This window comes from Rutidosis leptorrhynchoides, chromosome 5, assembly GCF_046630445.1.
Source record: "Rutidosis leptorrhynchoides isolate AG116_Rl617_1_P2 chromosome 5, CSIRO_AGI_Rlap_v1, whole genome shotgun sequence".
Taxonomy (NCBI): Eukaryota; Viridiplantae; Streptophyta; class Magnoliopsida; order Asterales; family Asteraceae; genus Rutidosis; species Rutidosis leptorrhynchoides.
In genome coordinates this window covers 50,755,884-50,779,838 of record NC_092337.1, presented here as the reverse complement: position 1 = coordinate 50,779,838, position 23,955 = coordinate 50,755,884, and the positions used below count along the sequence as shown (strand labels likewise).

Below are 23,955 nucleotides of genomic sequence, written 5' to 3'. Positions count from 1 at the left end.
ATGGATTTTCCGGATATTTTCAAATTCCAATAGCACCCGAGGACCAAGAGAAAACCACATTCACGTGCCCTTATGGTACTTTTGCTTACAAACGCATGCCATTTGGACTTTGCAACGCCCCTGCAACCTTTCAAAGGTGTATGATGGCGATTTTTCATGACATGATAGAAGAATGCATGGAAGTTTTCATGGATGACTTTTCAGTCTTCGGTGATACATTTGAAACATGTCTAGCTAATCTTGAACGAATGCTCATTAGATGCGAACAATCAAATCTAGTACTTAATTGGGAGAAATGCCATTTTATGGTTAAAGAAGGCATCGTTCTTGGACATAAAATTTCAAAAGAAGGAATTGAAGTGGATAGAACTAAAGTAGATGTAATCGCTAAACTTCCACATCCCACCAATGTTAGAGGAGTTAGGAGTTTTCTAGGGCATGCCGGTTTTTATCGATGTTTCATAAAAGATTTTTCTAAAATTGCCACTCCTATGAATAAACTCCTAGAAAAAGATGCTCCATTCATCTTTTCAGATGAGTGTATCAAATCTTTTAATATTCTTAAAGAGAAACTCACTAATTCGCCGATCATGATAACACCAAATTGGAATCTACCATTTGAACTAATGTGCGATGCAAGTGATTTTGCAATGGGAGCCGTTTTAGGACAAAGGATTGAAAAACGATTTCAACCTATATATTATGCTAGTAAGACGTTACAAGGAGCACAAACGAACTATACAACTACTGAAAAAGAACTCCTTGCTATTGTCTTTGCTTTTGACAAATTTCGATCATATCTCGTTCTAGCAAAAACGGTGGTCTATACCGACCATTCTGCTCTTAGATACCTATTTTCGAAACAAGATGCTAAACCAAGATTAATCCGTTGGATCTTACTCTTACAAGAGTTTGATATTGAAATCCGAGATAAAAGAGGAGCAGAAAATCTTGCCGCTGATCATCTTCCTTGTCTTGAAAATCCTGAGTTAGAAATTCAAAATGAATCGACCATACAAGACAACTTTCCTGATGAATATCTATTGAAGATAGATTATAAAGAAATCCCATGGTTTGCAGACTATGCAAACTACTTAGTTTGTGGATTCCTTGAAAAAGGATTATCGTACCAAAAACGAAAGAAATTCTTCAGTGATATAAAACACTATTTTTGGGAAGATCCACATCTGTTTAAAAGTTGTCCCGATGGAATAATACGCCGATGTGTATTTGGAGATGAAGCTAGTAAAATTTTAAACCATTGTCACACAGGACCAACAGGAGGGCATTATGGGCCTCAACTAACAGCAAGAAAAGTTTATGATGCTGGATTCTATTGGCCTACAATTTACAAAGACGCACACCTTCTTTGCAAATCCTGTAATGCTTGTCAAAGGGCCGGAAAAATAAGTCAACGTGATGAAATGCCACAAAATGTCATCCAAGTATGTGAAGTATTTGACATTTGGGGTATTGACTTTATGGGTCCATTTCCAAAATCTCATAATAATCTCTATATTCTCGTAGCCATTGATTATGTATCTAAATGGGCGGAAGCACAAGCTCTCCCAACTAACGATGCACGAGTTGTAGTCAACTTTTTAAAACGTCTTTTTGCAAGGTTTGGAACACCGAAAGCTTTAATAAGTAATCGGGGTACTCATTTCTGTAATAATCAACTTGAGAAAGTTCTTAAAAGATATGGAGTAACTCATAAAATCTCCACCGAATATCATCCACAAACAAGTGGACAAGTTGAAAATACCAACCGAGCTTTAAAACGTATTCTAGAGAAAACCGTAGGATCAAATCCGAAGGAATGGTCCATTAAATTGGAGGATGCACTCTGGGCTTTTAGAACAGCCTACAAAACTCCAATTGGAACCACACCTTTTAGACTTGTTTATGGAAAAGCATGTCATCTTCCAGTAGAAATTGAACACAAAGCATTTTGGGCTTTGAAGACTTGTAATCTTGATTTACATGAAGCCGGACGTCTATGATTAAGTCAACTAAACGAATTAGAAGAATTAAGACATGAAGCATAAGAAAATTCGTTAATCTATAAAGAAAGAACGAAGAAATGGCATGATAAAAGAATCAGAAGTTCAAAAGAATTTAAAGAAGGAGACAGAGTTCTTCTTTTCAATTCACGATTCAAGCTATTTCCTGGAAAATTGAAATCAAGATGGTCTGGACCATTCATAGTCAAAAGAGTTTTCCCATACGAAACGATAGAATTAATAAATTCAAATGGGATTGAATTTAAAGTTAATGGTCACAGAGTTAAACACTACATAGATAGTCCGATGGAAGTCGACAACGAAGTTAATCACAATTTCGACACCACAGCTAACTAAGTGTGGGGAGAATCAAGTCTTTAAAGGATAATATGTATTTCTGTTAGAGTTAGATTGTCTGTTTTCATGTAGTTTTCGAAAATGGAACCCGAATGGTCTTTCCCTAGCAGACCCTAAAGAACTAGTCTTCTCCCCCCATTCTGAATTTTTATTTTTTTAGGTTTTTACAAAATGAAGACTGCCTGTGAACTAAACCATGGTCTAATGCTACACGCTTTGATCACTAAACGTAATAATGACACACTACCGAGTGAAATAGTATCAGTAATCAGAGAAAGATTGGACGGAGTTAGAAAAGAATCCAGATGCGAAGATAATAAGTTACAATTTGGTAAAGGAAAATCAAAATCCGCAGCGAAAAGAAGAGCACGACACCTAGAAAGATGTCACAAATGCGAAAAATGGTCACATGGAGGTAGATGTTCAAATAACCAAACCTATTCAAATACCGAATTTGTTACTTTATGCAGAGACGGACCGTTCATATGTTTAGAAGAAAAGACACTGAATGCTCGAGGTTACGCCTATGTAGCCATGGAAAACCAATTAAACCGACTATCTTATGAATGGGATAGATCATATAACTAAGAAATCTATTTCACAGGTATGTTTGTGCAGTTTTTAATTTTATTTTTATTTTTAACCTTTTGATAATAAACGCTAATTTGTTCGCTATAAAGTATTAAATTGGTATTGAATAAAATTAGGTTTGGCGACCGAAATTATTGATATCATTCAAAAATTTATTACATCACTGCGAAATTTAACGTTTATTTTTAAGGTATAAATATCTTTAATCAATCAACCCAAAATATTTTAAAAATTCGTCATGAGTTAAATTAGGTCTTGGAACCGAAATTACTTTACCGAAAAAAGGGGCGCATATTTTTGATAATATTTGATTGATTAAAGTGGGATAAAAAGCCAAAAAGATTTTTAATTTTATTTTTACCATGTTTTTAAAATTAATATTTAAATCTTAAATTAATATTGTAAACTTTGTAAAAATAATATTTTTAAAATTGTAAATATTTGAAAAATTAATATAAGTTTGGTGTGAATTTATAATATGAATTTTTAAATTAAGTTTGGTGTGAATTTTTAATTCTTAAAATATGAATTTTTAATTTTATGCATTTTAAATTTTAAGTTTGGTGTGAATTTTTAATATTAATTTTGAATTTTATATTTAAGTTGTGTGAATTTAAAAACAAAAATTTACTTTATCTCATTAAGTTAAAAATATGATTTTTAAAATTCGTCGTGAGTTGAAGACTAGGTCTTTGAACCGAAATTGCTTTACCCGAGGGAGGGACGAGAACTTTTTGCTATCATTATTTTTAATCTTATTGAATTAAAGTATGCCAAAAACATTAAAAAACCCAAAAATCTTAGCTTTTAAAACAATCGCTACAAAAAGACAAATTTTAAAATTTTGTCGAAGGATGGACTAGGTCATCGATCCGAAACGACCTCGTCCTAAATAACAAGGGAAACAATATTTTAAAATTAATTACTTAATTGTTTTAATTAGTATAAGATGTTATAAAAACAAAAAACAAAAAAAAAAAAAAAAAAACAAACTCCGCGAGTCGCGGAGTTTGAAGGGTAATATACCGCGACTCGCGGAGTTCCTAAAATCCAGAAAAAAATATAAATTCAGAACTGATCAGTCCACAACCCACAACACAGAAAAAACTGCGAAAATACTGCCGAAAAAACTCGCAAAAACACCCTCAAAATCACAATTTTTAACCGTTAATCATCAAATCTTTTACTAAAATCATGTTGAGAAGGATGCTATCAAGGAATTACTCAAGAAAAACGGTAAATTTCTACACCTAAACACCATTTAATCCGAAAATTAGTGTTCTTGAGCAATTTTTTTCCCCAATTTGATTTTGATGCTTTTTAGTGTAATTATGCTTAAATTGCTTATGTATTATGCTTGTATAACCTAGATTGATGCTTTTTAACATGATTAGAAGCCTTAAACTTCAAATTTTGAGTAATCTAGGGTTTGTGTTCTTGAGCAAATTTGGGGCTTTTTGATATAAACAGGTTATGGCCGATTTTTGTCATGAATTGTTGCTAAATTAAGTAGTGTAACATGTTTAGGTAGTTAAATGATCCAAACTTTGAGCCTAAACATGATTTTGAGATTTAAAGTGGACTTTTTCAAGTCTAAAATTCATGAACTTGATTTTTGAGAGATAATGCCATGTGAAACTTGTTTAATTGCTAGTAATGATTATTTTGACATGTTATTTGAGTTGAATGCTTATGAACTTGGCGAACATTTTCGTATATGCTTATTTGAAAAAGTGTAGATTTGATGAAAATATGAAAATGAGCTTAAGTTTGATATAAATTGATCATGTCATTGTAATTATTTTGATTGATGATTTTGCTGACACTAATGCATATTTGGATGCACAAAAATTATGTTTGATGTGTTTTGCAGACTGAAAGGGGTGAATCTTCATCCCAAGCTCGCAATGCTCCTGCTGAGAATGCGGAACAATAGGAGGTGGATAACTACTACAAGCAAGATATACCTCATCCAGTCATGACATTTTCTGATATGCACTTGGAAGATTTGCACCCGAACCTGAGATTTGACAGACTTTGGATAGATTATCCAAAATACCAAAGGGGTTTGCATACTCTTCATTCTAAAGTTGTTGAGGTACCGAGGGTCATAGAATGGGGACCATTAGAAGCTGTAGAATTGGCCGGGCCAATTAGGGAATTACTTGCACAGAGGTATGGTAATTCTACTTTTAACAACTGGGTACGTTTATTCACCATGCGTAGACCTGTATATAAAGTATGGTGTGAAGAATTGTTGTGTAGTATAGAATTAAATGATCGGGTAGCTAGTTTAACCGATTGATCTTTTATTAGATTTTTGTTAGGAGGTTCGATGCGCCACATGTCTTTACTAGACATGGCTCAGGCTTTACGTATATATACGCCTGAGGAGTTAGCATCTGCCGATTGTAGAGGGTTGATACTAAATGGTTGAAAGATAGATGAAAATTTTGATACACATGGTGTATGGAGTCAAATGACAAGCCATCACCGATTCAAAGGGGGAAATTACTCTTATTTGGATATAGATAGAGCTGAATTAAGAGTAATTCATAGGTTTTTAGCTAATTCGATTACACAAAGAGGTAAGAACAAGGAAAAGGTAAATGAACAGGATTTGTTTTACCATATGTGTATTCGAGACCCACAAAGCGCTGTAAGTATACCTTATTGTGTGGGTTATTATTTATCAGCTATGGTTAGGGGGATGAGACCGCATAGCATAATAGGAGGTGGTATTTTTATTACTTTGATTGCTGAATATCTCGGTGTGGATATAAGTTGGGGGGGATTATTAGTCGAAGAACCAGAACCCCGCGATACTATAGGTTTAAATGTATACCATGGTGCGAAAGTTTTGAAGAGGCGAAATAACGCCGCAGTACAATACCATGGTAGACATCCAGAGGTTGAGAAAAACCAACAGCAAGGTAATGTAGGAGGGGGAAATGAAATGCAAGAAATGCAAAGGTTTATAGCTTCACAGGAGTACGAAAATGCTAGACAGAGAGCATTTGAAGATTGGCAAGTTCATCAAAACAAAATCATAGCTCATTGCCAACATATAGGTAGAAACTATATTCCTACTCCAAAACCCATATTCCCTCCCTGGTCTATAGAGATGCAACCACCGTATCCTACGTATAACCCAGCCGAAGCATTCTATAGCACCTATGGTTATGCATGGAACCCCTATTGGTATCAGTATCATCCCTAGTCTACTTAGTTTTATTTATTTTGTAATTTGTAATGTTGATACGTTTAATACTTATTTAATATTGTAATAGTTTTTATAATTTTCTAACTTTTATTCTTAGATTTTAATAATTTTTGAATGTGGGGTAATATACCAAACTTCAAAAATATGTATATATGTTTGCAGTTTATCTTATGTACACAACAGGGTAAAACAACGCATTTTCAAAGACTGGCATTAAGTTCAGCAAAAGCAACTAATTTTGACGACAAGATGCACAATATATGTGAAATAACAACAAGACGGAATGAACAAATGATGTGCACCATTTATCATTCAGCAAACAAACGCCAATATAATTGGAAACTTTGGTAAAATTTAATCATTTTCACACAAATCACCCTCAATAATTTAAATTGTTACTGATTTCTTGCAAATGAGTGCATTGCAAGATCTTAAGTGTGGGAAGGGGTTAAATTCTTTCGGATTTTAAAATTTTTATCTTAAACACTGGGTTACCATTAAAAATACTTGTAAAGCAGTAGTTGTATTAGAATCTAGTGCTCTCTGATAATAAAGAACAGCCCTAGTCTTATATACTGACTACCCAAATCTAGTAAAATTTTTCAAAATTTTCAATTAAATGAACTCAAAATCATGTTTATACATATTTATGAACGATAAAACTAGGTTTTAACACCGAAATTATTGTAACCTCGGAAAGGACATAAATTGAGAAACAAAACAAAATGTTAAAATTCATTTAAAATGGAATAGAGGACAATAAAAAGGAAAATAAAAGCCAAGTGTGGGAAAATTCTCCAAGTTATTCAAAACATATATCACATATTTTTGTACAAATAACTGAAAATACTTTTGCTTTGGACTAAACTAAAAAGTTTTACCTGATTTACTGTAAGAAAGATGGATCTACACGATGAATCAATTCCATCATTAAAAGGAAGTAAAGTCTTCCGAAAAAGACACGCACTTCTTGATTTAGGTCAAGAAGTTGTCGTCCAGACCAGCTGTAGGTTGACGAAAAATCTAGAAAAGTCATCACTAAAATCAGCAGGAAATCCACGGACCTCAGCATTAAACAGGGTCGCCAAGTGGTCAGATTTATCCTAACCATGAGAAGGATTTATCTCGTAAAATGGGTGGCACCATGCAAATTAGCTGGATAAGACTAATGAATCAGATCCCCAGAAAGGATAATCTCCTTAAAAGATCAAAAATCAGCTTTTAAGCCTGATATTACTCAATCCTTGAGATTGACCTTAAAGATTGAGAATTACAAACTCATGGAATTCAATGATATCTAAACTCGAGCTTGAACGAGAAAATATTTTGATAAAAATTACAAACCGATTTGTTTTCTGAAAACCCTATTTTCAATGCGTTCATTACCATTGAACGTAAAATCCTAGGAATTCACCTGGAATTCATTAGGTCACCTGAACTAAATCGGGTGTCAACCGTAAGAATGGTGGTTGCATAGTGGTCAAAGACAGGACTTTGTGCCAGACCGAAAAATCATAAGGGTGAGCTTTACTATTGCTCCTACCAAGGATAGTAATTGCGTCCGACACGTTATAGACCATAATTAAAAGCATGTCAGGGGACATTGCCTTAACAGTTGCTTGTTCAATGCTTTCCTTTACAACCGGACGGTAGTTTACGGAAAGGTAATATACGGGACAAGTAAACTGGACGTGTTGCTTTCCAAATACAAGGTTAGCAAGTGGGTGACACAAAACCGCAAGTTTTGAGCTAAAATTTTCAAATCTGAAACCCACCAAACCCACAAAAATATTTTGCAAACACCGGTAAAGGGTTATTCCGGAAAACTTATCTAGGGTAAAAACTAGATTTAATTTTCAAAAGATCAAATGTTTTCATAAAGATCCAATTTTCTTAATGGATCTAAATTTTTATAGTCATGTGAGACTGTAAACCATATCGTTACTACCATTGTTTATACCGCCGTATAGAAATCAGTGATGTACAAAGTGTGAAGAATAAAGAAGTGATTCTAGTATTTCAAGACGATATTGCTTGAGGACAAGCAACGCTTAAGTGTGGGAATATTTGATAATGCTAAAAATGAACATATATTTCATAGCATTATTCCTCAAGAAAGACAAGCTTTTAGTTGCAATTGTTCTATTTACAAGTGATATTCGTTTAAATAATAAAAGGTGAAGACAAAAGACAGATTCGACGAATTGAAGACGCAAACGACCAAAAAGCTCAAAAGTACAAAAGACAATCAAAGAGGTTCCAATTATTGATAAGAAACGTCTCGGAATTACAAGAGTACAAGATTCAAAACGCAAAGTACAAGATATTAAATTGTACGCAAGGACATTCGAAAATCCGGAACCGGGACCAGAGTCAACTCTCAACGCTCGACGCAACGGACTAAAAATTACAAGTTAACTATGTATATAAATATAATATAATATATAATTAATTATATAAATTATATATATATATTATATTTATATAATAAACCGTCGGTAAACAAAGAGCCAAAATGGAGTGAGCTGTATTTACAAACTCCGCGACTCGCGGAGTTTGAAGGCAAAAAGGGCCGCGATTCGCGGAGCCCCAAATTCTGAAACTCCCTATAAAAGCAAACGAATTTTGATCGCAAAAAACAAACATATATATCCATCCTCTCTATATCTATACGTAAATATTTATATTTATATTTTAATTTTAATTTTAATTTTAATTTTAATCCTAATAATAAGGGTATGTTAGCGAATATTGTAAGGGTGTAAGTCAAAATTCTGTCCGTGTAACGCTACGCTATTTTTAATCATTGTAAGTTATGTTCAACCTTTTTAATTTAATGTCTCGTAGCTAAGTTATTATTATGCTTATTTAATCCGAAGTAATCATGATGTTGAGCTAATTACTAAAATTGGGTAATTGAGCTTTGTACCATAATTGGGGTTTGGACAAAAGAACGACACTTGTGGAAATTAGACTATGGGCTATTAATGGGCTTTATATTTGTTTAACTAAATGATAGTTTGTTAATGTTAATATAAAGATTTACAATTGGTCGTCCCTATAAATTACCATATACACTCAATCGGACACGATGGGCGGGGTATTTATATGTACGAATAATCGTTCATTTAACCGGACACGGGAATGGATTAATAGCCACTAGAATAATTAAAACAGGGGTGAAATTATGTAAAAGGACACTTGGCATAATTAATAACAAAATATTAAAACCTTGGGTTACACTCAGTCGACATCCTGGTGTAATTATTAAACAAAGTATTAAAATCTTGTTATAGTTTAAGTCCCCAATTAGTTGGAATATTTAACTTCGGGTATAAGGATAATTTGACGAGGATACTCGCACTTTATATTTATGACTGATGGACTGTTATGGACAAAAACCAGACGGACATATTAAATAATCCAGGACAAAGGACAATTAACCCATGGGCATAAAACTAAAATCAACACGTCAAACATCATGATTACGGAAGTTTAAATAAGCATAATTCTTTTATTTCATATTTAATTTTCTTTATTTTATATTTAATTGCACTTCTAATTATCGCATTTTTATTGTTATTGTATTTAATTGCACTTTTAATTATCGTACTTTTTAATTATCGCAAGTTTATTTTATCGCAATTTTATTATTCGCAATTTCATTATCGTTATTTACTTTACGCTTTAAATTAAGTCTTGTATTTATTTATTATTTTACATTTGGTTTTAACTGAGACTAAAATTTTAAAATCGACAAACCAGTCATTAAACGGTAAAAACCCCCCTTTATAATAATAATATTACTTATATATATTTGTATTTTTATAAAAGTAAACTAATATAGCGTTAAGCTTTGTTTAAAGATTTTCCCTGTGGAACGAACCGGACTTACTAAAAACTACACTATTGTACGATTAGGTACACTGCCTATAAGTGTTGTAGCAAGGTTTAAGTATATCCATTCTCTAAATAAATAAATATCTTGTGTAAAATTGTATCGTATGTAATAGTATTTTCTGCTAAAAATATAAAGCTATTTTATATACACCTCGCGTAACTATCAGTAAGACACTCGTCCGTAAAGACAAATGGAGCGTCTTTCTCAAGAAGTTTGTTCATGGGGGTTGCAATTTTGGAAAAATCTTTAATGAACCGCCGGTAAAAACCGGCGTGCCCCAGAAAACTTCTTACGCCTTTTACATTTGACGGTGGTGGTAATTTGGCTATGACTTCCACTTTAGCTCTATCCACCTCCAGACCTGCACAAGAAATTTTATGACCCAATACAATGCCCTCTTTTACCATAAAATGGCATTTTTCCCAGTTTAGCACAAGATTTGATTCTTCACACCTAATCAACATACGCTCAAGATTATGAAGACATGAGTCAAAAGAATCACCGAAGACTGAAAAGTCATCCATGAATACTTCCATAAAGTCTTCAATCATATCATGAAAAATAGCTACCATACACCTTTGAAAGGTAGCAGGAGCATTGCATAAGCCAAAGGGCATACGTCGATAGGAGAAAGTACCATAAGGGCATGTAAAGGTCGTTTTATCTTGGTCCTCGGGTGCTATAGGGATTTGGAAATATCCCGAGAAACCGTCAAGAAAACAATAAAAGTTCTTTCCTGCCAACCTTTCCAACATTTGATCAATGTAAGGAAGAGGAAAATGGTCTTTTCGAGTAGCATCATTTAATTTTCTGTAATCAATACATACCCTCCAACCCGCGATAGTCCTGGTAGAAATTAATTGGTCTTCTTCATTTGTGACAACGGTCATGCCACCCTTTTTGGGCACGCATTGGACCGGACTCACCCAAGGGCTATCCGAAATTGGATAAATGAGACCTGCATCTAGGAGTTTGACAATCTCCTTTTTAACAACTTCTTGCATATTAGGGTTGATTCGCCTTTGTCTTTGTACACATGGCTTGTAGTTATCTTCCATTAATATCTTATGCGTACAATAAGAGGGACTTATACCCTTGATGTCATGAATTTTCCATGCTAGAGCCGTTTTATTGGCTTTTAACATGGAAACAAGTTTAGACTTCTCACTTACAGAGAGTTCGGATGAAATGATAACCGGGAGAGTAGAACCTTCTTGTAGGTAAGCATATTCCAAGTGTTTTGGAAGTGGCTTGAGTTCTAAAACGGGAGGTTCTTCAATCTATGTTTTACATCGGTACTCATTTCCTAAATCCAACTTTCTGTATTCTTCATCATTTGGCTCATAACCGTTAGCCATCAAGGTGGTCAACATCTCCACTTCTTCCACCATATTCTCTTCATCACCTTCCACAAAAATGCATTCTCCCGTACCTTGCAATTCTGGAAATTCCTGCAACAACTTCGAATATGTGTCTATGGTTTGCACATAATAACATTGATCATCAGTAGACTCGGGGTATTGTAGGGCATGGTCAACGGAAAATGTAACCTTCATATCCTCAATACTAATGGTCAATTTCTGCCCATGAACATCTATCATAGCTCTAGCGGTATTGAGGAAAGGTCGACCTAATATAAGAGGCACACGTGTGTCCTCCTCCATGTCCAAAATTACAAAGTCAGCCGGAAATACTAGGGTACCTACTTTTACCAACATATTCTCTAAAATTCCACGAGGGAATTTAACAGAGCGGTCCGCTAATTGAATTGCCATTCGAGTTGGTTTTAGTACCCCGGGGTTTAGCTTAACATATAATGAATAAGACATTAAATTTATGCTAGCCCCTAAATCCGCTAATGCTTTAATGCATTCCAAATCTCCCAGGAGACATGGTATGGTAAAACTTCCAGGATCTGCTAATTTCTTTGGTATTTTGTTCATCAAAATTGCTGAACAATTAGCATTCATGGTGATGGATGAAAGTTCCTCCATTTTCTTCCGATTAGTAAGTAAGTCTTTTAAGAACTTAGCATACTTGGGCATACCTGAGATTACATCAATAAAATGCATATTTACGTTAATTTGTTTAAACATATCTAGGAATTTTGACCTTTCGGCCTCTAGCCTTTCTTGTTGTTGTTTTCTTGGGTATGGGAGCGGTGGTTGATATGGTTTCACTACGGGTTTTTCCCGTTCTTCCTTTTCAACCACTTTTTCCGGCTCCTTAACCGGTTCATCATTTCGGTTCAACGGAACACTAAAATCAGAATTTTCGGGCATTTTTGGAGCATCGTATGCTAAACCACTCTGTGTGGTGATAACATTGGCGTGCTCATTTCGAGGGTTCTTACTTGTATCGCCCGGTAAACTACCTGGTTTTCTCTCACTAAGTAAATTAGCTAAACCACTCATTTGTTTCTCCAAATTCTGAATTGAGGCTTGTTGATTTCGAAACTGGTGTTCGTTTTTCTCGTTGGTTTGGTTTATATTTGTGACAAGCTGAGTTTGTGATGAAATCAACTTTTCCAACATACTCTCCAAATTTGACTTTTTTTCTTCCTGTTGGGGTTTTTGATAAAAACCCGGAGTTTGTTGTTAGAACCCACTACTTGACCCTTGTTGATAATTGGAATTTTGACCTTGAGGGTTGTAGGGGTTGTTAAAGTTCCGGTTAAATTGGGCTCTTCCTTGAAATTGATTGTTATTTCTTTGGCTTATGAAAGCCACTTCTTCTTTTTGAGCCATTGTTAAACCGGCATCACAATCTTTTCCTAAATGAAGACCATCACAGTATTCACAACCTACTTTCATACTATGAATTTCCTTGGTGATTTTATCTATGGTTCGAGCAACACCGTCTATTTTAACACTTAGGGAACTAAGGTCATCATAGGCGCCGGCGCTTTGGACTTGAGCATTACGAGTAATTGGGCGTTCTTGATGCCACTCATGAGAATAATCGGCTAGCTTCTCGATTATTTCATAAGCCTCTTGCTCGGTTTTGTCCATAAGAGAACCACCGGCCGCTTGGTCAATTGAAATTCGGGTTGCTACATCACAACCTTTGTAAAAGATTTGGACCTTTTGAAAGGTATCCAAACCATGGTTTAGACACCCTCTTAGCATTTTGGAAAATCGATTCCATGCTTCATACAGGGTTTCCATCGACTTTTGACAGAATTAGGTAATTTCGTGTTGGATTCTCGCGGACTTGGATGCTGGAAAATATTTCTTAAGAAATTTTTCCAACTTACCATCCCACGTTTCTATAGTAGCCTCGGCCAATGAATCTAACCAACTTCGTGCTTCCCCTTGGAGTGTCCAAGGGAAAAGTCTTAAAAATATGGCCTGGTCAGTTTCTGGTTTAAGTTTAAAAAGAAGACATATCTCTTGAAAGAGACGAATATGTTCGTTTGCATCTTCATTCGGACCACCACCAAATTGACACCTGTTATTAATCATTTGAAGAATAGGTCCTTTTATTTCAAAAGTTACCTCACCAGTAGGCGGAGTAATAGCACTACCTTGTCCGGTCCGGGTTGCTTTCATCTTTGCTGCCATTGATTGTCGTGGTACCAACGGTCTTTCTCCTTCCATTTCAAAATTTGGGGGTTGAATGGGTTTACCAAAGTCTGAATATCGAGGCTTGGTCGTACTTGATTCTGAATCAAAGGTTTCTTGCTTTGATGAAGATTCAAAAATTTCAAGTACTTCTTTTGGAATCCTACCAAGCTTTCTATCAGGTTCTGTAAACGGTGTAAGTAATGGAGATTCTGAACTTCGGGTATGTGGCATATGCGACCTATAAACTGTCAATCACACAACTAATAAAAACTATTAAACATACCGATTCTATAAGTTTAAAAATCAAAGACTGTTAAAAATTGAAAATAATTAAGAAACTACTTAATCACAAATCAGTTAATAATTCTATTTTGACACAAAACTGTCCCCGGCAGCGGCGCCAAAAACTTGATGTGTCGTAAAGTGGTATATGAATTGTCGTATAAAATAATATAGAAAAATACCGATTAAAGATTGCTACACACTAACGGGCAGTGTACCCGATCGTGTAGTAGTATAGTAACTGGTTTAGTTCCGTGTATCGTTCCAAGGACAGTTGTATTAGTCAAACTAGAATTATAAACTATATTATGATTAACTAAGTAAATGAAATTTAAAGGTACAAGATTTATGTTTTGTGGCTTATTTAACGATTAGCCAAATCAGAGAAGAGTAAAAGTAAAAACAATATTTTTGGTCTTTTAAGTTTATAAGTGCAAGGAAAGCAATTAAGATAGTTTTGATATCAAAGAGATGAAATATGCTCATCTAGACTTTTTACCCTCGATGTGAATGTTTATTTAGGATTAAGATCGGATCGATTGGTTATGCACGAGAACTAATTGATCGGTTTACCAAGAGTAGTCTTGAATAAACACTCAAACGGGATTACACGACGCAAGTGATGTTCTTGTCATCTAAGACCTCCTATTTGTAATCAACTAATTCAACTAGTCTAAAGACTTGAAGAATGATCAAGTCAATGGTGTGTTGATCATGATCCACTCCTATGTCAACTAATGGTTTAGCTTAGTTCATTCCCTTGGTCTGGTTAAATGTTAAATTCACCCAACCCAAGTAATCAATTAAGTGTGGTAATAAGATCCCTATAAACGTCACTAGATAAGGCAAATTACTAACACCTATTAGTTATATGGAATTGAGTAGTGAAAATATGCATGACAGATTCTAGGGAATTGATCGTTCACCTAGACAACCACACATATCAATTAAGCTATCTGAAAGTATCTACAAGAGTCGTTCTTACATTCCTATATAGACTAACCGTTTGAACGCAACTTACCCCTTTTTGGTAAAAGACGGGCAAACACTTGTCACTAGGTGTAAATCAATATACTAAATCAGCAAGATGGTGTTTCTTAGTTGAACAAGTATACTAACTAGTTGTATCGAAAAGATTAAACTTAACAAGAATGGTTCTTGTATTCAAACATCAAACTATCGTGCATGGTAACTATCAATCAAAAGTAAACATTCAACATCTCGGTTATTTATCTAGATGAACATAAAAGGAACTAGCCAACAATCATGCTAGAAAACTTAAACATAACAGTAACAAAGATAGAATTCATTGTAAATACAAGATTGACCTTTTTAGAGTAATCTTGGATGAAGCCCTTGAATGATCCTTGAATCTTCAATGATTTTAGTGTTTTTGATGCACTTTGATAAGCTCAAGAACTGTTTTGAATGATATGTTTTCGTCTCTGAACAGAAAGAAAACTGGCACCCTTGAAATGAAGCTGGAAAGAGGTTTAAAAAGGCTGAAAAGTAGCTGGAAAGCACTGTGCGCGGCGCGCACATAAGGTGTGCGCGGAGCGCACTACTCATCTACCACACTTTTACTTTCCAGTTCACGATCGCACTTCAATTTGGACGTTTCAGGTACTTGTGCGCGGCGAAGTGCGCGGCGCTCTCTGTTGTGCGCGGCGCGCTCTGTTGAACTTGCGCGGGGCGCTCTCTGGTTTCCATTTTAATCAAATGTTCTGATCAAAGTCTTGAGTGCGCGGTGGTGTGCGCGGATAGTGCGCGGCGCGCACTGTAGCTTTCATTTTTCTGTTTCTTCGTTTCTTGTTCTGGTTTTGATCTTTGAGTTGTTTCATTCATTATCTTCAACATTTCTTCAAGTATTCAATGATTCTATGCTTAATTACAATACAACGGAATAATAATGGAAATATTACAAATTCGTATGAAATAACCGACGATAGGACTTGATATTGTGACTAATGATATGTCTATTTTGAGTAATATCAAGTACCATTTGGCGGCGCATAACCTTCGGTTTCAGATTGTGCTGAAATTCTCAAGATCACCCTAAAACGGCCGAACGGGCAAGACTCTCTAAACGTGCTTTCCATTCGAGGTCGTCTAGATTCCCAAAAAGACATGTTTCCTCTCAAAATCGCACCACGCACTTAACAGCACCGATGGTTCGTGGTGCTTGGTGTTTTGTGTCTTTGGCCAAAATGTTAGATCTATCGTATCTTTTGACTCGTAGCTCCGATTTAGTCACCATTTTTTTCAAATCGTGTATCTTTTGACTCGTAGCTCCGATAAAGTAAAAGTTGAATTAGGATTTCTTCAAACCCTAAGTTGTTCCTGGTGCTGTTTGGATATTAGTTCGACGGAATTCGATGTATCGGAACTTGAGAATTTGTTTTCTGCAGCCGTCCCAATGGAAATTAATCCTAATGATGAGGTGAATGAAGCTTCAATTTCAAAACGTGAAAAAGTCAAATTGGTAATGCATTATCGTTTACTTTCACAATTTTCGATTTTCACATTCTTAATGTTATAAAATAAAATAACGTTGTTGGTGATTCTTAGTTGATATGAAAAAATTCTTAGTTCTAGATTGATATGAAGAAGAGGGCTAATGACAACGAAATTATGCTTACAAAGGTTAAGATGCCGCTCCCTGATATCATCGTAAGTATGAATCTCACGTTCGAACACACATCTTGATCTACTTGACTTGTTTTCAGTTAAATTGATTGATTTTAGAGTTTAGACCATATATAACCGTCCGTCAGATCCATCTGTTACCTGAGCTGGCGAAAAATGACCCCGTTAACGGGGCGTCATCAGTTATAGGACTGATGAAAAATAATGTGATGTGTCACGATTTTATTGGTTGACCATACCTAGCCGTTTTCAAACGGCTATATAGCCGTTGGGGTGTCTTTTATTTTATTTTTCAAAAACTTTATTATTTTTATTTATAAATACCTTATCGTAATATGAATTAGTGTTTGTAATCTCAATTTTTAAAGTTTTTAGTTCATCTTTAATTTATAAAATTATGTAGTCTTTAAATTATGTATTGTTGAATTCTAGTGAAATGTATTTTATTTTTAATATTGTATGTATTTTATTTTATTTATGCAAAAGAAATTAATTACTCCGTAGATTATAAACTGGTGGACCCTACAGAAAACTGATACAAAAAGCTGACACAAGGATTTAAAAATATCAGAAAATGACATTGCCCAGTCGCAGGCAGATTGCACTTTTTGGCCAAAAAGTGCCTAAACTACCTCTGATATCACATACACCATTAGAAATGGTCTTATAGTGGTTTAATGATGGAGAGGTTTTGTGTCATGTGCAGAATGCAATTTTAGCTATGGATGACACAATTTTAGATGTTGATCAAGTAGAAAATATTCTAAAATTTTGTCCTACCAAAGAAGAGATGGAACAGCTTAAGGTAACTTATTAAAATGCATTATTAGCTTTGTATATCAGTTTAAAGTATGTATTTGTTTCGGTGACATTATGTCTTAATCTTTCGCGCCACGACTTTTTAGAATTTTACAGGTGATATTGAGACACTTGGCAAATGCGAACAGGTCCGTCTGTATCACGATCTTAAAATATTAGTATTATTATTATTATTATTATGTATATATGTATATGTATATTTCAATTTCAATTTCAATTTCAATTTCAATTTCAATCAATAGTGTTCTAAAATTTGAACTTTCTCACAGTATTTCCTGGAGCTGATGAAGGTACCACGTATGGAGACAAAATTAAATTGTTTTTTGTTTAAATTTCAGTTTAACACGCAGGTTTGTCTGTAATGGCGCTGTTAATCCTTATATTCTCTCATCTTTTATTATTACTCTAATTCGGCTTTTTTTTTTCAGCTTGCAGAGATTAAGAAAAGTTTAAGAGAAAATTGCGCGGATAGTCCCTGTGGTTTGTAGCACCCAGCGTGGATAGACAAAGTTAGTGATTTGAGTGTGGATGGTCCTTGTGACTTAAAAGTGGAGCAACGATAGCCCAGTTCACTAACACTGTTAAATTTTCTGTTAAAATCTAGTCATGTGCTATGCATTTGAGGTTATTTTAGTCATTTACCATTTTTTCTTGTTTGATACTCTGTATCTTCAACCCTCTTATAATTAAGAACACCATGTTCCTTTTCTTCTTCAACCCATTCTTTAAACCCAGATCACAATCCTTTAAAACCTAAAACTAAAACTAAAAATTAAAAACAAATTAAACCAAACAAGATTGTACATTTATCAATTAAAAACCTAGCCAATTATATCGGCCATAATAGAAGATTTCAAAAGTTTAGGGGTAGATTGATGTAGATTAATGTAGATTAATGTAGATTGGTTCCTTTTATTTAGGGGTAAGCTTCAACGCTTGATAAGAGCTGTGTAGGATGCAACTTCATATTCTACTTGTTAGTTGTTACCTGATGTACGTAAGCCAATTTCGGCTATGACGACAGATCAGTATGTGACCATTACACCATACAATTACCTCCAATAAAGACAACTTGATCAAAAATCCAAACTTTGTTTTTAACATTAAGAACACCCAAATATTCATTTTCTTCTTCAACCCATTCTTTAAACCCAGATCACAATTCATTTTAAAACATAAAACTAAAACTAAAAATTAAAAACAAATTAGAAGATAGAGATTGCACCCTAATATCATCATTTACACCATCAATTCGAAGCTGAGAGCTCAAATTAACAGATTCAAATCTAAATCTAGAAAAAGGAGCTTCAGTCTAGAAATTACAACCGTACGAACATTCTCATTTGGTACTTTAATCACTAGGTCACTCCATCTATATTGGTTTCCAGTTAAAAAACACAAAATTACTTTCATACAAATTATTAAAAGAAGTAAAAAAAAAAACTGTCACATATTTAAGCTTACTCTCATTATTGGGAAGAAGCAATTGACGCCGTCGTCTTCATCGCCATTCCGGTCGCCGGAATGTAGCCGATTCATTGCCGTAATTTCTGGTTATCGGAACCTGTTGCGGTGGTGACAATTAGCATAACGATGGACTATTCAATTGAGGACGAATTCATCGTCGTATTTCTGGTTGCCGGAATTTGTGGCGGTTGTGATGGTTGGTTCAGCTACGTATTAATCGATTAAAGGCAGTAACCTTTCATGTGTGAATGAGATTGAAAATGAATTACAGATCTGCTTTTATTATTATTATTTATTATTTATATTTATTTTAACATATAAAGATGACTATTTGCAGATTAGGTAGAAAGATAAAGATTTAGATTTAGAAGAAGAAATGGAGTTTAATTGGGTTTAAATATAAATATTTAATTTATATGTATATTTATATTTGTTCATTAAATATAAAACATAAATTGGAGAAAATACGAATTTACCCTCACATGTTTGGCACATGATTCAGTTTTAACGGAAAAGGTTAACAGTGTTAGTGAAGTGAGCACACTTTGCTCCACTTTTAAGTCACAAGGACCATCCACACTCAAATCACCAACTTTGTCTATCCACGCTGGGTGCTACAAACCACTGGGACTATCCGCGCAATTTTCTCAAAGTTTAAACATTGTACTCTCTGTTTGTGATGAGGTACTTATACTATTATAAATGCTATAATACTACTTATACTATTATAAATGCTATAATACTCGCATCTATTAATTAGTTTATTACTATATTACTATTACTATTACTATTACTATTACTATTACTATTACTATTACTAATTACTAATCTAGTTATATTGTCGGTTATTAGGTCCGTAACTCTACAAGATTGAAGAGAATTATGCAGACAATTTTATGTCTGGGGAATGAATTAAATCAAAGAACTGGTAGAGGAAATAACATTTTGACATGCATCAATAAAAAAATCGTCAGTATTTATTTGCATGTCTTTTTTTAACATTAACTGAAGATTAATATGTATAGCATGTCTAACTAGATTGTGATGACCCAGAAAATTTCGACTAATTTAAACCAATTCTCTATATGATTTAATATTATGTATATGTATATATATATATATATATATATATATATATATATATATATATATATATATATATATATTAAGATGTACAAGTAAAACACTAATTGCTACTGTAAAAACGACTTTGCTACAGTAAACACTATTTGCTACAGTGAAACCGTATTTTGCTACATTGCTACAGTAAACACTATTTGCTACAGTAAACACTATTTGCTACATCAACACTATTTGCTACAGTAAAACACTATTTGATATCGACGAACTATCAAACAAAAACGGAAAAGGCGGCCATGCGATCGCATGGCAAAAACACTGAAAACTCATGCGATCGCATGAGCTACAGTAAACGGAAAAGTACTATAAAAAGTCAGCTTGCTCGACGATTTTACATACACCATCTTTCTTTCTCTTTTTCTGTGATCTAAATAATATTTATAATTATAATTTTAAATTTAAGTTTAATAATAATAAGGTATATACGAGGGTGTTTTTAATTCGGGTTTCAAACCGCTTAAAGCTAAGGAAATATTGAGTATTGTTCGGGTATTGTTCTTGAATCTAAAGCCAATCATACAGTCGTCTACCATCATTACGTCTACGCAATTTGCCTACAATATTGAGTCTCAATATTGAACTATGAGTTTATAGTCTCCCTTTTTAAATACTTTAAATATTTTTGGGCTGAGAATACATGCAATTTATTTTAAATGCGATAAGACACAAGTACATACTAAATTCTACACTGAGTTAAACCGAAAATCCCTTAGCTTTGGTAACTAGTAGCTTCCAGTACATAGGATATGGACTGGTGGGCGCGAATAATTGTATATGGATCCATAGGGCTTGACATCCCCGTCCGAGCTAGAGCGCTAGCCTTTTAACGGACGTATGTTATTTGAGTTTAAGACACGTTGGTTTGCGTGTATTAAAACGAATAGGGTAATTATCATTATAGCGTTAAGTTTAGTTACCAGGGTGCTCTGTTACGTAGAATCTATTGATAAACTTTTGATGAAATCTTGTGGTCTATCTTTATATATGTTTATGACTCGAGCAATTAAACCTATAACTCACCAACATTCGTGTTGACTTTTTAGCATGTTTTATTCTCAGGTCCTTAGACTGCTTCCGCTGTGATGTGTTTGTTGCCTGCATGGAGACTCTCATGCTTTGTATAAAGTTTATTGCATTCTAAATAAAACTGCGTTGTGTAATAAATAATTGGACTGTGATGTCAATCTGTAAATTAAAGACTTATGTATTTTGGGGTTTTGCTTATACCTAAGCACTCGCCCACATGTTTATAACTTTCTATGTTTAGAAAGTCACTTATTTTAATGAATGCAATATTTTATCAAAACGTATCATATAGAGGTCAAAACCTCACTGTGGAATCAATGATTAACGTACCGCGTCAATAGCGATTTTGACGGGTCGTTACATAGATACTGAAAGTCTGTAAGTACGAGTTTTTTTAGAGTTCTCGTGTTCATACTATCCATATTTTTTGCAGCTTCTGCAGTTGGTTTCAAGTTACATAGTCTTTTGAAACTAAGCCATACAAGATCTTCAACCAGCAACATGACTTTAATGCATTATCTATGCAAGGTACAAAATTCTGTAACACATATATGTGTGTGTATCATTACATTTTTACACTAGTTCTATACAGAAACAGTTATCTATATCTATTATATCTGTTATTTATGTCTCCAGATTTTTGCTGAAAACTTACCTGATCTTTTAAATGTCCATGAGGACCTTGTTAGCCTAGAAGATGCAACAAAGGTTTAAATTAAATCTTATTTACCGATATAGTTTTTAGATACTGGTGGTCTTTTATTACTGATGACGGGATTAACTTGCAGATACAATTTAATATATTATCAAACGAAATTCAAGCCCTTATTAGTGGACTGAATAAAGTCAAACAGGAACTAGAAGCATGTGCAAATGACGGTCCAATATCCGAGGATTTTCACCAGGTATATATATTATATATACATTATATATTTACTGATTAGTGGGACGTTAAGCGTTAGGCATTGAAGGAGATTTGTAGAACACTGATTTAATGATTATGAATATAAACTCTAATTAATTATGTATTTCAAATTGTTAGGCATTGAAGGAGTTTATTGGTCATGCTGACGCGAAAGTGATTGGTGTAGAATACTTCTATAGGCTTGTGGTAAATTCTTAAAAACCCGACTACAAAGTTACGGCAAATTGCACGTAAAAGGAATGTACAGCCGGTTACTATAGTTAGAAATGTTCTTAGATGCGTATTTTAAAAGTACCTTCTTTGAAATAGGGATTGGTTGAAAGTATCTTTCTTTTTCGTGCAATTCACTATTATCTTATGATGTAGCTTTTTTACTACTATTTATTGTTCTCGTGAAGTTACCTATTGGATTATTGAGTTCATTTTTATGTGATTTAGGGACGGAAAGCTGGTGCGTTACCAGTGTATTTTGGTGAAGACCCTGGTTTCCCTTTTGAACAAGGTAACATGCTTTTTATTATTTGGAATTTTTTTTAAAAATCCAATTGCATTTTAACTTTGAAGTCCTCAAACTTCGTTGTTCACTTGTTTGCGTGATTAAATCCCTCTACTGATGAAACTGAATATTAAAGTCATTTTGAACAAGTTAAGGGATTTCATCATGCAAAGGTCAACGGAACGTTTATTTCATTTAATAGGCTAAAGGACCTTTTCGTTGAATATTAACAAGTTCAAGGACATAAGCATGTCAATTATTATTCTCTTTTGGTTTTATAAGTAGGGTTTAATCATGCAAAATTTAAGTTAAGAATTTGTTGGCCAAAACATGAAAATCCTTTGGGTTGTTCAGAAATATGCTCATGAAAAAACACTGTAACTATATGTGGATATTTTGACCCATTTACTAAGAACCGAGTCTAAGTTACCTTTTTCTTTTATTGGTCAAATAGGTAGGATAGAAAACTATTAGTAGCTTATAAGGAAATCGGTCGAAGTGGTCCAAACCACCTGATTGTAATTTAATGCGCACAACCTCTTAAATCGTGTTATTTTTATCATATATATCGTTATCATTGAAATATTATAGTTTGGTAGTCATGTTGGACATGGACACAAAATGAAAGCTTTTCTAATTAACATATCCAGAATCGACTGTACTCATTCATCTCGTACCAAAAGCAACTCATTTTGACCTAACCTTAATGACCCACCCACCCATATTGCCACCTCTTATCAAAATACAGTAATAGTTTATTCAGTATGTCTGTATATCACGTATTTGCAGTTATTCTCACCCTTTTTAAGTTCGTGAGAGACTTTCGAAAAGCGGATGAGGAGAACCGTAGAATGGTTGAATCTGATAACTAGAAAGCCAAGAAAGAGATGGAAAGCAAAGTAAGCAACATCATTTTTGATCCATGACTATATTTGTATAAAAATCTGTTGCTTACAATTATATGTATATTGAAATTTCACATAGTTGTGTTATAAGGTATCAATTGATTGTAATTACCAACATAACTAATATACAAAATTTATCTTATTTATTATAAATAGTACTATTCAATTTTTTATTTTTTTCAAACCAACCCCCTAACTTTTATTAAAATACAAATCGAACCCACTACTTTATACCTATATTATAAATTATTATTTATCCCATCACTAACACCAAAAACACCCACAACGCTTTACCGGCTTCTACACTGCGCTCAAACAGTAGGACCCACATAGGCCAATACTGTGCTGCATTTTTTTTTTGTCTCCAACGATAAAAGAAGCAACTTTCTTAAAAGGAACAACCCTTCAATGCTACTAAAAGATGTCGAAAAATATTTTTTTTTACAAAATAGATCAACTAACTTTAACGCTAAAAGAAGCAACTTTCACAAAAGGAACAACCCTTCAATGTTAGATGTCGAAAAAAATTCTTTTTTACAAAATAGATTCACAAAAGGAAAGACTTTTTTTTAACTCGCATTCAAAACGGAGCCCCCGACGCGAAGCGA

The 23,955-nt window shown here is 34.0% G+C and overlaps 1 protein-coding gene across 1 annotated transcript in view; it reads left to right on the top strand.

Moving 5' to 3' along the window:
- Positions 1-23,314, top strand: part of LOC139848611 (putative formin-like protein 15b) — an 80,132-nt gene extending 56,818 nt beyond the window's left edge. Inside the window, exons 10-21 of the mRNA XM_071838333.1 lie at positions 16,519-16,593; positions 17,276-17,374; positions 17,475-17,516; positions 17,658-17,740; positions 19,491-19,539; positions 19,708-19,783; positions 21,455-21,549; positions 21,658-21,729; positions 21,810-21,926; positions 22,064-22,132; positions 22,385-22,448; positions 23,232-23,314. Coding sequence (XP_071694434.1) covers positions 16,519-16,593; positions 17,276-17,374; positions 17,475-17,516; positions 17,658-17,740; positions 19,491-19,539; positions 19,708-19,783; positions 21,455-21,549; positions 21,658-21,729; positions 21,810-21,926; positions 22,064-22,132; positions 22,385-22,448; positions 23,232-23,314 — 924 coding nt within the window. The remainder of the gene's footprint in view (positions 1-16,518; positions 16,594-17,275; positions 17,375-17,474; positions 17,517-17,657; positions 17,741-19,490; positions 19,540-19,707; positions 19,784-21,454; positions 21,550-21,657; positions 21,730-21,809; positions 21,927-22,063; positions 22,133-22,384; positions 22,449-23,231) is intronic.
- Positions 23,315-23,955: the final 641 nt, after the last annotated feature.